The sequence below is a fragment of the Pleurodeles waltl genome, chromosome 11, assembly GCF_031143425.1.
Source record: "Pleurodeles waltl isolate 20211129_DDA chromosome 11, aPleWal1.hap1.20221129, whole genome shotgun sequence".
Lineage (NCBI taxonomy): Eukaryota > Metazoa > Chordata > Amphibia > Caudata > Salamandridae > Pleurodeles > Pleurodeles waltl.
In genome coordinates this window covers 934,144,264-934,158,770 of record NC_090450.1, presented here as the reverse complement: position 1 = coordinate 934,158,770, position 14,507 = coordinate 934,144,264, and the positions used below count along the sequence as shown (strand labels likewise).

At 44.1% G+C, this 14,507-nt stretch overlaps 1 protein-coding gene across 2 annotated transcripts in view; it reads left to right on the top strand.

The window, feature by feature from the left end:
- The window catches only part of CIT (citron rho-interacting serine/threonine kinase), a 1,039,445-nt gene that overhangs the window by 581,668 nt on the left and 443,270 nt on the right, over window positions 1-14,507 (top strand). For both annotated transcript variants that reach the window (XM_069215034.1, XM_069215033.1), the window contains exon 27: window positions 5,656-5,791. In XM_069215034.1, coding sequence (XP_069071135.1) covers window positions 5,656-5,791 — 136 coding nt within the window. The remainder of the gene's footprint in view (window positions 1-5,655; window positions 5,792-14,507) is intronic.

Genomic DNA, 14,507 nt, shown 5'->3' with positions numbered 1-14,507 from the left:
TTATCATGTTTTACCAGGTATCCCCTGTTAGTGAAGTGTAGGCAGTGTCTAGGAAGCCAGGGCAATCTAGAGGTACCTGTGGATGAGCAGCTACGACTTATCTAGGGGACATGCAAAGCTTATGCATTACCACTGTAGTCACACAGCACTTACACACATGAAAGAACCACACAGTGTTACAAAAATAAAGGTACTTTATTATAGTAACACAAATACCAGAATACTGAGTAGGCAATCCGCCAACTGGAGGTACGTAAACACACTATTATAAGCACATTAGCAGTCAGTATTTGCTATTGCTCATAGCAATAGCAAATAGTGAGCGCCCTCAGGGAGGACTAAATCTTATATTAAAAAAGTGGAATGTGAAAGCAATCTTCCCCCTTGCCCCTCCCCCTCCCCCCCCCCCCCGCCACCAGGAGAGAAGAGGTAAGTACCTGGGTTTCCCCCAAACCGACAGGAGGACTTTGGGAAAGGATCATGGAAGACCTAACCAAGACTGGAAGAACCCACAGGTGGAGTCTGACAGAAGAGGACCCGCAAAGGAAGGGCACCAAGTCCCGTTCGATTTGGAGTGTTTGATAGTGGCAGGAGCCACTCCTCACCCTTCTGTGGATGCTGGACGAGGTAGACGGTGGATGAAGGTCAGCTGTGCAACACAGGAGCCGAAGAGGAGTCACAGAAGTGATGCAAGTGATGTCCCACGTCGGAGGTCGAGATGCAGTCGGTCAGTGGGGGCTGGAAAATCACCAATATGCCTTGCCAAATGCAAGAGACAGAAACAATGGTTTGCAAGGCTGAAGAGGACCTGCAAGGTTGGGGGAATTCGACCCAAGGAGGGGAGTCCGGGGTGACCCTCAGCAGCTGGGAGAGTCACAAGAGGAGGCAACCCATTGGCAGCACAGGAGTCGCAGTGAGGCCCACTCCGCACACCTGAAGAGGAGCCTTATGTCACTGGAGCAACAGGCAGGAGACTGTGCTTTTCAGGGAGGAGTGCTGGAGGCCAGGGCTACACGGAGCTTGAAGATCCCTTGGAGGAGGAACAAACAAGCCTTGGTAGTTGCAAGATTTGCTGTGCACAGGGGTTCTGTCCTGCAATGGGAGGCAAAGGCTTACCGTCTCCCAAGTTGGACAGCTGGTAGAGAGGACGTTGGGGACCACTCCAGACCCACCACCTGTGATGCAGGATCAACGCAGCCAGTCATTGATGCAGTGAAGTGACTCCTTCAGTCCAAGCGCAATTCTCTCTTACTTCTTGTGCAGGCTGAAGACTTGTTGGACTCAGAGGATGCACAGCCGGGGAAATATTGCAGCTGCTGGAAGGAGCCAGGAAACAATGTTGCTGTAGTTGCAAATTATTGGTTCTTGGAGGGTCCAGTTACCGTCCCAGTGGCCAGAAGATGAAGTAAACCATGCAGAGGCGTCCTACTGGAATCTGGCACGTCGAGTCTGAAGACCCACCCAAGAGGGAGACCCTAAATAGCACAGAAAGGGCAATTGGTCACCTAGCAGGGTGACCACCTATCAGGAGGGGGCTGACACATCACCTACCTGACCTGCAATGCTCCCAGGGGCCTTTGCCCACCTTGGATTCAAGATGGTAGAATCAAGTAGCCACCTGGAGGAGCTCTGGGCACCCCCCTAGGGTGGTGATGGAGAGGGGAGTGGTCACTCCCCTCTGTCCAGTTTTACGCCAGAGCAGGGACCAGGAGTCTGTGGACTGGTGCAGTTTATGCAAGGAGGCACCAAATGTGCCCTTCAAAGCACAACAGTGACTTGGGAAGGCTACCCCTCCCAAGCCATGTAACCCCTATTTCCAAGGGAAAGGTTGTTACCTCCCTCCCCCATTGTTCTGCCTTCCTCTGCCTGAGCTGCTCAAGAAGCAGAAGGGTAGAAACCTGTGTGAGAGGTGGCAGCAGCGTGGGCTGCCTGTAAAACCCCAGAAGACTTATAGGAGCAATGCTGGGGGGGTCCTCGAAGGAGCCTTCAGGGTGCATGGAATCATACAATCAATACTGGCAACAGTATTGGGGTATCATTGCGACATATTTGATACCAAACATGGCCAGGTACGGAGTTACTATTATGCAGCTGTCCAGTACATGGGTAAAATGGCTTCCCTGCACTTACGAAGTCCAGTGTAATGGAGCTGGAGTTCGTAGGGGCACCTCTGCTCATGCAGGAGTGCCCTCACACACAGGTACCTGAACCCTGCCCTCTGGGCTAGGAGGGCCTCCCATAGGGGTGACTTACAGTGACCTGGTGCAGTGACCTGCAGTGAAGGGGTGCATGCATAGTTTCACCAGGCTGCAATGGCATGCCTGCAGACACATTTCACATGCGCTCCCATGGGTGGCACAATACATGCTGCAGCTCATGGGGAACCACTGGTGCGCCAGTGCCCTGGATACCTAAGTACCATATACTATGGACTTACATGGGGGCACCAGTATGTCAATTGTGGGGTGTGAGAAGTCGTAGGGAACCCAATTTAGAGGGAAAGAGCACAATCACATCAGGATTCCAGTGAAAACAGTCAAAATATACTGACAGCACACAAAAAGTGGGGGGGTAACCATGCCAAAAAAGAGGGTACTTTCCTACACTTCCTCCCAAAATCTGAAAAGTTATCCTGGCAACCCTCTTTCTGCGTTACTTTCTGATATTCTTCTATTCATTCTTACCTTTGCCCAGCAGGGCTCAGTTCTGGGCACACTTAAGTTATCTTTCTTCTCTCTCTGCCTTCCTGCCGCTGCCTGACCAACCCTCTTTATTTCAGTTCCCTAATGTAAGTAGATTTTGGAAACGGCTTGTACATGTTTCCTCCATCGCCCTTTATTATGGCTCAGTGGGGCCTGAACCTGGTTCCTCATGTACTTTGTGTGCTCCTTTTGAGCCACTACACAATTGTCCTCCCCGCTGCTTGTAAGAGACAGCCGTTCTAGTGGCAATAACCTCTGCCCGGAGGGTGAGGGAGCTGCAGGCTTTATCATCCAAGCCTATCTTTGTTACCATGTTCTCTGACAACATGGTGCTTTGGACACGGGACTCTTTCCTTCCGAAAGTCATGACCCCATTCCACTTGGGACAGTTTGCCCCCCCCGCCCACCTTTTATGTGCTTCCACATCCCTCTAAAGAAGAAGAGCTACTCCACTGCCTGGACCCATAATGAGGGTTGCCGTTCTACTTTGACCACACAAAAGAGTTCCAGGTGGACGACCATCTCTTTCTGGGCTATGAAGGAGCTAAAAAAACGGCTGGGCAGTACAGAAACAAACAGTTTCACACTGGGTCATTCTCTTTTTAAAAATCTGCTATGCCCTGGGTAAAAAGCAACCTCCTGAGTGCTTAAGGGCCCATTCCACTGGAGGAAAAGCTGCAAATATGTAATTAGCTTGTGGAGTCCCAGTTCTGGACATCTGCTAGGCAGCAACATAGGCGTCCCTGCACACGTTTGCCAATCATTACTCCCAGGACAGTCTGGTCCATAGGCCTGTTCAGTCCTACAGAAACTTCTAATTTAGAAAATGTGTCCACACCCCACCACCAGGAGGATATTACTTAGGTATCTAGTCAAAGGTAAGGAATCTGCAGCTAGAAGTCCCTATCACATGAACATGTTACTTACCTTCAGTAATGCATTATCTGATAGAGACTATATCTAGCTGCAGATTCCTAAAGACCCTCCAATTCCTCCCCGCTCTGCGGACAGATTTTTAGGGCTATGGTTGTTCCCCTTTCAAGGCCCTAGTTTTGATACACATCCGTCAGTTCACTACAAGGCTCTGCAGTTTTGGCGTGGAAACTTGTGAAATGTAACTGGCGTCTGCAAACCTACATTGGTTACTGCAACATCACTTTTGGCACCAGTGACGCCACCAATGTCGTGCAGAACTTGAATGAAGCCACCTGAAGGCATGCAGGGGTTTCTGCTCATGCAAAAGTTTCCAGATCTGCAGCTAGATATTGTCTGGGTGGCAGGCACTTGTTGGAGTGGCTCTTAGTATCCCCCTCCTATTGTGGGGTCTGTAATACACTATTACGAGTAGCTACCTGGTGTTGAAAGAAATATATTCATAATGGCAAGAGAGCAGTCGTGTATGCACTGGAGCTTCCTTTGTGGGCTACTCCATTAGGCAGGCACCTGACAGACACACTAGACGGGGGCATGGAATGGCAGGAATACAGACATGGGGAGATGTGGCTACTGAAGGGAGGTTACGTCCGTTTGAGGATTTAGTTGCCAGGCACAGTTTGGACTTGGAACAATTCCTTTTCTACTCAGCTTTGTATGGTATGGCGGGTGAGATATGGGGATCGGAACTGCCATCAGCGGCAGGCCAACTGACTGCAATACTAGAGACAGGACAGACAAGGCAGGCCGTTTAGGGTCTAAAGGAGCGCTCTTACATGGAACTGTTACATGAGGCTGCCAGTCTCTGAATGGCTGGTGGGAGGAAAGTTTGTCGACAAATATTCCGTAGGTCGCATGGGTTTAGAGGTCTGTGCCCATCAAGGTGGTTTCCAGGAACTCCTACTTTCGCTTTACACAATTTAATTATATCCACTACACATCTCTGAGCAAAAAGAATTGCAATAATGCATGAAGGTGTCTGGCCTGTCTGCCCCAGATTCCAAGTGGCCCAGCCGATTTTATCCCCATGGTTTGGGCTGGCCTGATAATCACTGAGATTTGGTAAGAGGTTCTACACTGCATGTCAGAGGTCACCACATCCATCTTACCACAGGACCCATAGCGCTGCTTATTCTACCCAGCACAAATCGAATGGTTGGCTTTCAGGATTTGGTTTTGGTACTGGCTAAGCGCCACATAGCCTTGTTATGGAAATTGACAGACCTGCTCCTTCACTTGTGGAGAAAAGATATGATCAAATAGCCGTCAGACAAACTGGCGGTACGCGCAGACGCTAGGCTGCAGGACAGGAAGTCTTCCCTGCGGGGGCAGTGAGAGGTCTACTTGGAGAAGATGAAAGGAGAGCATGGCATTTAGTCGAGATGGAGTGCAGTAGTTTGGTGAATTTATGATCCACCACGTGGGGACCCTAACCCTCCTGTCAGTATATTCGATCAGCCTGGTGGGATGTGTCTGGGGATGGTGGTTTAGGGACCTGAGATGAGTGCTGTGAGACATTCCACTGCACTGTGTTGAGGGACAGCGTGCAACCTGTTCCTGACATGGGAGGTGCGGGGGATGAGGGGCAGACAGCGTGTATTGTGTGATTCCTGTTACTGTGTTATAGTTTTTTTTCTTTCTTGAAACGTTTAGATTTCTCATACGTTGAGTGGAAATATGCTCATGGGAATTGCAGGAATCCTGATTCTGCTTTGCATGCTATAGCCGATGGTGTATGTTAATGCTATATACATATTCTCAAAGCTTCTGTCATATTTGTGCTACTACTACTTTGATAACACAATAAAGATATAAAAAAAACACATAACCATTTGCTCATAATGTGAGTTTGCTAAGCACTTGTGAAATAATGTATGCTTGGTTTGCTAAGGAGACACTAACTTCAGAGCCCTGCATAACCTGATCTGATAAGAAAAGTGTTAGCTTGGCAGGCATATATGCTTTTGGATGATGGATAAGTCTGAAATGTGAAGTATTTTTTTCTTCCTTTTCAATAAAGAATGCGTGCAGATCAACGCAGCACTGAATCCCGCCAAGTGGTTGAGCTGGCAGTAAAAGAGCACAAAGCAGAGATCCTGGCTCTCCAGCAGGCACTAAAAGATCAGAAACTGAAGGCCGAGAGCCTTTCTGATAAGGTCAGTAAAGTCTTTCCTAATGACATTAACTTATATTTAACGGTAAACTCCTCTACAGTTTTCTGTGTTGTGGACTGTTTTACCTAGTTGTGGAACGAAGTCATCATCGTTGTATTTTGCCATATGTTTTTTGATGGCCTCAAATATGGGTGTTTGTTCCACTATTTTCACTTGATTACTAATTGTGGGTGGGTGAGAACCACATGTGTTGTCCTATGCCATCTAGCGAACTTAAAAGATTGAGAAAGTCTGATTCTTGTCTTAGATCTTTTTGTCTTTGGGGATGGTATGATACCTGAGTGCCTACCGGGGCAGACAGGTTAGACATCTTTGGGAGCCATATGTGTTAGTCCTTGGTTGATACTTGAACTATTACTAACTCTATGCGATCTGATGACAGGAAGGATTTTATTAAATCTATTGTATTCAGTTGGTTTACTTCTTGTACCGTTTATGCTGCAAGGTTTCTAGGATTCATGAGCCTGAGAGTCTGGTGACACATTGTGCCCTAGGTGAAGAAGCACCAGTGTATCCCCAGACACTCCTACTTAGGAGCTCTATAAGGCTACGTTATGCCTTCCCTGCATGTATTTATACATTTCTAATAACTTTAAAGACATTGCAAATTATTAGATCAGGTAACAGTTTTGCCTCACCACAGCTGTCATCCTGGCTCCTACCACAGCATAATACACTTTGGCGATAGCAGTTCTCCCTGCGAAAGTGACTATGGAATTCCCTTAATAATCCTAGAAATACCTGATTTGATTCCTTGTCTTTACCACAAAAACCAGCAACGTAGCAGCATACATTCTGCATTCAGGCAGCCTATCCACCTTCATTTTTGGCTCCTACCATTGAGTTACTCAGTACAAGATGTTCGGGATCTAACTAATTTGAATTGCTGTAGTGACATTTATTTTTGGCGTTTAAGCTCCTGATTTTAATCCAAGCTTCTATGCTAGCCCTTAGGAGGAAATCGGGCAAGCATAAGAAGTCAGACAATTCTAAGCCAATTTAAAGGAAAACACACTTAATCATGGAATCAAATCTTGGTGGTAAAGTTCCCCGTATAGAAGGGTGTCTGCAATGACCATATTTATTTACTTTCACTATTGTAATGCAGAGACTTGCACCATTTCTGAGACTTTATAAACCTTGGCAGAGCTTGAGCAGTACTGGCTTCATATAGTGATGAAATGCCACAGTCTTAAAATTAATTTATACTTCTGTCCATTGAGAACTCTCAAAAATCATATAAGCTCCTGAGATGGTGTTGGCTCCTATATTATGTTCGATGGCATGTGTGGCTGTAGATACTCATGCTTTGCATAAGTCCACCTTCTAGTGTTGTGTCCGGAGTGTTGCAAGTTTTTTTTTTTTAAAGAATCTTTTCGAGTCATAAGGAAGTGTTTTTATAATAAAACATTTGATATTCCAAGAAAGGGTACCCAAGTGAGGATGTTTGTTTCTGTGAATGTTGGAGACACAGTGTACCACTTTTGCAGGCAACCCTATCTGACTGCAGCCTTGAGGAAAGCAGAAAGTGAAATGCTAAGAATGTGATCCTTTCCTCGGTGAAGGAAAAAATCGAGAAAAATAAAACACCGCAAATGTGGCTAATGCTAGAAAAATAAAACAATGCTGAATAAAATGTAACTGGGCTAAAGTGCACACCGGCAGGCCTAGTTTGCTAAAATAATGTGTGTAAAACATTGCTAAAATAGCTATACAACAGGTTGACTCCTCCTGTCGGTAATACTGCACATGGGCATCGAAACCTTTTTAGATTGCTTTCCCGCGGGTGAGGTAAGAATTGTATAGAAGACTAAGAAAAAGAGATGTCCGTGCAATGTATTTACACATATGCAATATTTATGGAAGAATACAACTACAATGGCCACAGGTGTCCTGGGAGCAGTGAGGACGCATGTGCATTTACCACACCACATGCCACGAACAGATGTCTACTGGGTAAGTAATATTTTCCGTTCAGTAGCATGTGTGGCTAAAGATGTACATGCCTTGCATAGACTGTAAAACAGTCCCTCCAAGTAAGCGGTGGCTAGCCTGTAGGATTTGGAGTTGCTTGAAAAAGTGTTCTGAGCACTGCTTGGCCAACATTGGCTTGTTGACGTGCTAAAACATCTACAGAACAGTGTTTAGTAAATGTATGTGGTGTAGACCAAGAGGAAGCTTTACATACATCTGCTATTGGGATTTTACCTACAAATGCTACAGAGGCACCCTTTTTTCTGGTGGAATGTGCTTAGGGGGTAATAGTTAACTGCCCTTTGGCTTTGGCATAATGAGTTTGAATGCACTTGACTATCCATTTGGATATACCATGTTTCGGTATTGGGTTACCTTAATGAGCCGATAAAAATGCTACAAAAAGTTGTTTGGATTTTTTTTTAACTGTTTGGTCCTGTCAATACAATACAAATAGCCCTTTTAACATGTAGTGTGTGAAGAGCTCTTTCTGTAACTGAGTTTGGTTGTGGGGAAAAAACTGGTTACTGAATTGCCTGGTTGATGTGGAATTGTGAAACTACTTTTGGAAGGAAATTAGGGTTTGTTTGAAGAACTACTCTGTCTCTGTGTAACTGGAAGAATGGTTCTTCTAAAGTTAGAGCATGGGGCTCACTTAAAGGTCTTATGAAAGTGATAGCTACTAAAAAGGCTAACTTTTTAGTAGCTACCACTAAAATGACTATTTGGAGAATGTAATAATTGACCACTAGGAAAGAAATAATCATATTTTAAATTTTTAGAACAATGATTGTCTTTCATTCACTTTGGGCTTCATATGTAGCACAATCAAAAGTAGTAAGGACGCCCACAAATAAACTAGTCAGAATTACTACATGTACAACTAAAAGGCATACTTATGGTCACATGATTATGTAAACCAATAAGCAAATACAATAGATAAAAAGAAAGATATCACATTAAATCTGACTGCCACTCAGTAGTTAGTTAGTACTGTATTCCCCAATGTAGGAAGTCGTCAGGCGTTAGCTCCCTAATAACTTTCCACCTGTTTGACGAATCACAAGAAAACTTTCCAGATCTATAGTATTTTCTACATTTTGAGATGTTGTACATTTTTGTGGTGAATCCTTAAGAGAATGCAAAAGTACAAGGGGGTCCTAAAATGCATTTTTTCCACCAGTGCATTTTCCATAAACTGTTGTATTTGGTGTAGCACAGTGACACAGCTCACTAGATTTACATGAAATTTGCAAGGACTATACATTATGATGCAGCGATGATGCTTTTTGGGTATTGCATACAAGTAGTGTGAGTATTTCTTAAGTTCTAAGGCAGAAAAATTTAGTGACATCCGTCACTGCAGTATTTTTGCTGAATTTCAGAAAATTATGTGATGCTACCCTGGTACATGTCCTTAAACCTACTTGAAATATATGAAAGAATATAAATAAATTTCCTTATCTATTATCACCTAAACTGGTAATAGGTTGAGACCTACTTCTTACCTGTACAATAGGCCCTAACCCTGAAAACAGCCAAAGTGTGGTAAAAACAATATGACTACCTTATCATTCTCTAAAAACAGCCATTACCCAATTATGTCATGGCTTGTCATCGCTATGCACCACAGTATACTGCAAAGTTATCACGGTATACCATGGCCCAAAATATAACTACGGCCTAGCTGTATTATTGGATTTTGGTACCCTTGCATCACTTATGATGTCACGCATGGGCAATGCAATACTTACATTTCACATCCGTATGCCATGCCATTGTAGCCACTCTAGTATACGTCATTCCAGTCTACGCCACTCCACTCTGTGCTGTTACATTGTACGCAATACCACTATACGCCACTCCAGTCTGTCACTCTACTGTGTTCCACTACACTGAACAGTACTCCACTATACACTATTCCATTCTACGCCATACTGTTATATGCCACTGTACTCTATTCCACTGCATGCCACTCCATTGTATGCTATTCTACTGTATGCCACTCCTCTATACATTACTCCACTCTATGCCACTACAGTGTACACCACTCTACTCTATGCTACCCTATTCTGCGCTATTTCATTGGACCCCACTCCACTCTACACTGCTCGGTTCTACGCCACACCACTATAAGCTACTTCGCTCTACCCCACTCCACTGCTTTTCTAGTCTACACCACCCCACTGCACTGCATGCCACTCCACTCTACGTTGTTTTACACTTACCCACTCCGGTACTCCACTCTACGCTATTACACTGTAGACCACTCCATTCTACGCTATTAAATTGTACACAGCTTCAATCTTTGTCCCTCTACTGTATGGTATTCCACTGTACCCCATTCCACTGTACGCTACTACGCTATGCACTTTTACACTATACGCCACTCCACTGTATGCTACTACACTATATGCTGTTACACTGTACACCACTCCAGTCAGTCCAGTGTAATCTTTGCTACTCTAGTGTAATCTCCTTCACTCCTTCTAGAGGGTAACTCCACAAGTCTGTTCCACTCTACTCCACTCTATCGCCATTCACTCTCTTGTCCAAATTTGCACGCAGCTCTATACCCGTACACTCTACTGTACACCACTCTACTCCACAACAGTTTCCAGCACTGTATGACACAGCACTCCACTCTACTGTATGACAGCACTCCAGTTTATAGAAGTTGCCTCGACTCTATGCTACGCCACTTCAATTTATGCCACCCCTCTATGGTAATCCACTGTACCCTGCTCCAATCTACACCACTCCATTCTACATGGTTCCACTCTGCCACTCCACTCTTCTATACTCCACTGTACAGTATTCCACTGTACTCTATTCCACTGTATGCTTCTCCACTCAACGGTAATCCACTCTACACCACTACAGTGTACCCTGCTCCATTGTATTGACACTCTCCTCCACTCTATATAACTCCAATCTTTAAAAGTCTACCAACTTTATGGTACTCTATGCCATTCTACTAATCTCTAGCCCCGTATACGCCATTGTCCAACTCTATGCTCCACTCAATGTCCTTATGCTCCAATGTACAACACTGTTCCGCTATACAACACTTTTCGATACCACACAGCACTCCACTACTGTACGAGACCCAACTCCAATTTATAACTTGTTACTGCCCACTGTACGCGAGAACGCTCCGTGCCACTCTACTCTGACACACCAATACCTTTTGTATTGTACTTTACTCCACACTAGGTTACAGCCCTGGACTCTACTGCCCTGTATGAGACTTTACCTCACTCTACACTACTATACAGCAATACACTCTATGCAACTCCACTGTTTCACATGGTACTGTACACTATGCAACTCCACTCTACAACACTTTGCTACACTGTATTCCACTCTGACACTTTACTCCTGTCTATAACCCGTCACTCCAATGTGCAACAATCTACTATGATGTATGCCACTGTTCAGCACTCTACTCTGTGATACTCTAGTCCACTATGCAACATGGTATGCAACTCATTGCATGCCACTGCACCCCACTTTTTACTCCACTTTACTTTGACACAGTACTCCACTCAATGCCGTTGTACTCTATAACCCCATATGCCAATCCACTGTACTACACTCTTCAGTACTGTACTGTACACCACTCCTCTCTACAAAAATCATCTACACTGTATGCTACTCTACTCTACAGTAGTCTACATCACTTTCCAATACTGTTTGACACCCCACTACACTATTGTACAACACAGTACTCTAATTTATGACACTTTACTCAACTACATGCTCCTCCACTCTACACCATGCCACTGGAGACTACAGCACGCCACTCCACTATGTTATGTTGTTATGTTATCTGAACATATAAAGCGTGTATTCACCAATCGGTCTCATGGCCCTGAAGACGCATAAACAGAACTTTGGAAGGTATACTAGAAGATTAATCATAGGCCTATCTCAAGAGTCAAGTCTTCAGAAGTTTCTAAAATTTAAGATAAGGCATGTATCTGATCTCAGGAGGTAGAGAGTTCCAGATACGGGGTGCAAGAACCGAGAAACCTGACCCCTCAGCATCTTCTTTTTGAAAGGTGGAATTGAGAGAAGATTTAAATGGGACGATCTTAGATTGCGACCCACTATGTGTTTATAGATACTGACACTCTACTCCACTCTTAACTGCCCCTCTCCAGTGTACTCCACTCTGCTACCCATTATCCCACTCTACGTCACTGTACTATACTCTGCTTTACGCCGCTCCACTGTCCGACACACTACTCCACTGCATGCAACTCACACTCTATAACACTGTACTAGACTCTATGCCACTCTGACACACTAATCCATTCTATGCTTATCCACTCTACACTACTGCACTACACTGTATAACACTCTCCGACACACCACTCAACTTTGTTGTGAGGATGTTTTGGACTGGAGTCGGTTACCCCTGTTTATAGCTTCAGTTTATATTTTGTATTTTATAATGTTTTAGCTGCACTGCTTTTAGCAATAACATTTATATGCATTTTCGGCATGATATTTTTCTAGGAATATGTGGTTCGAGTTGGCGGTTTAGTTAGCCTTTGTGCAACATGTAATCACTACTTTCTGTTTAAAGCTGAGAACACAATGCACAATATCCTAAATCTTGTGTTGCCCATTCAGGAGACAGCTTCTAACATCTAGACACCGCATTGCATAAGGTCTGTGCTTCCAGCACAGTATGGCTTTATTATATGAACAGTGCGCTGACCCAGCGGGGGCAGAGGGCATTCCAGCTACACCATCCTGGGATGAATGCTGTGTTCGACATGCAGCTCTGCTGGTGCTAATCTACCAGCTTCTGAGAGGATTGCCATCTACACTGCAGGCTGACTCTTGACACTGTCTTCAGGTATGGGGCTGTAATTAATCCCTGATATTGGGCCAGGCAAAAGGGTATACAGCTATGCTTTCGGCATAGCCTTAGGTTTAGGTAGGAACCTCTGGCACCTCTAGAACACATTATCCATTGTTGGATTAGTCATTCTTTACCATTTTTATCATGCTGGTTACTTTGCTTTGTTTCACCTGCCTAATTATCGCAGCTCATTCGCTTTATGCAAGATTACGTTTGTTTCAATAAACATATTGAAAACTCAGTTTGTATATATTTTGTGTTTTTGCCTGGGCATGCATGAGTAATGCCACAAAAGCTGTTTCCACTACTTCCCTGAGGAGTCAGAGTGTCACGTTTAGGTTGCCGTAATCACCTTCCACCTCAATTGGTGTAGGGGTTGAAATGAGGCACTGTGAGCTAGCTGGGAATTGGGCCAGCTGCTCCTGGTGGTGTGGATGGAGTTAGTCTCCCACATTCTCAAGTTCTGTCATCCTAATGCGCAGTTCTATTACCTTAGTTAGGAACTGCGTAACAGTATCTCTGTACGATACGCCACTCCACTCTGACACTGCACTCCACTCTACGACACTCGCCTCCACTGTACTCTGACACTCCACTTGACAGTACTTCACTCTGCTTCACCCTACTGAACTCTTAAACACTCTGCTCCACTCTGACAGTCTACTACTCTATTATTCGACATGCCATCCCACTGTCTAACTCATTGCTCCAGTTATGATACTTGACTCCACTTTGTGAAACATCATGCCACTACACAACACTTTACAACACTGTACATTACAGTACTACATTCTACTCTACTCGATTCCAATCTACATTACTCCAGTATATGACAATAGACTTAACATCACTTTCCTCCACTGTACTACACTCCAAATAACCTCTCTCCACTTGCGACTCTGGACTCTACGAAGTAAAACCCATTTTTATTAAAAAGTTACAAAAAAAAGTAAATTCAATTAAAAAAAAAAAAGTTCAAAGCTTAGTTATAGTTAGGAAACCTCATTTTCCCCCTACAAACCATGTTGAAACTATACAAACTTTAAAAATGCTAAAGTTGTAGTTATAACTTTAATTTACAATTGATCGACCTCCTTCAAATTATAACAAGTAGTGGGACCTTGTTACACACACTTTTAAGCTCCCTAACCAGACAATACTAACTATAAGGATGGCACAGAGATATTTCCATCCTCAACCATAATTTGCATTTCGCTAGCTATATGAGCCCCGAAGAGGTCACTTTCCTAGATCGTAGGGTATTCACACAGGACCTTAAACAGTATTACATAGGAAACCTGCAGCCGGGAACTCCCTACTGCATGCACAATGTAACCACCCACGGAAATTGGAGTATCCTTAATGGGGAACTTCTGTGCATAAGGCAAAATTGTACAATGGAAACAGAATACAACTTTGTGTGTATATATATGTGGGTGTGTTTGTGAATGTATATATATATGTGTGTGTGTGTGTATGTATATGTATATCTCTGTGTGTATTTATATCATGTACAACTTGACCACGTTTATTTTTGCACCGGTTGCTCTATTGCCCTCATTTGTTACTTCTGCCCTTTATTAAATTCATCCCTGCCATTTGTAGCAGAGAGGATTACAATTATATTAAACTAGTTTTAAATTGTCTCCATATGGAACACTGGCTCCTTTATGTGCAGTGAGTAGGGCTTAAATCAAGATAATGGCCTCAGGCAGCTGTTTTAACTTGGTTTTGCAGCATGTATCTTTTCTCTATTCACATGCTGTGCATTATTCTGCATGTAGTGGTTGGGTCCAGAATTTTCCACAATATCATAGTCCTTCTCTTTAAGTTTTTTGTTGTTGGTGG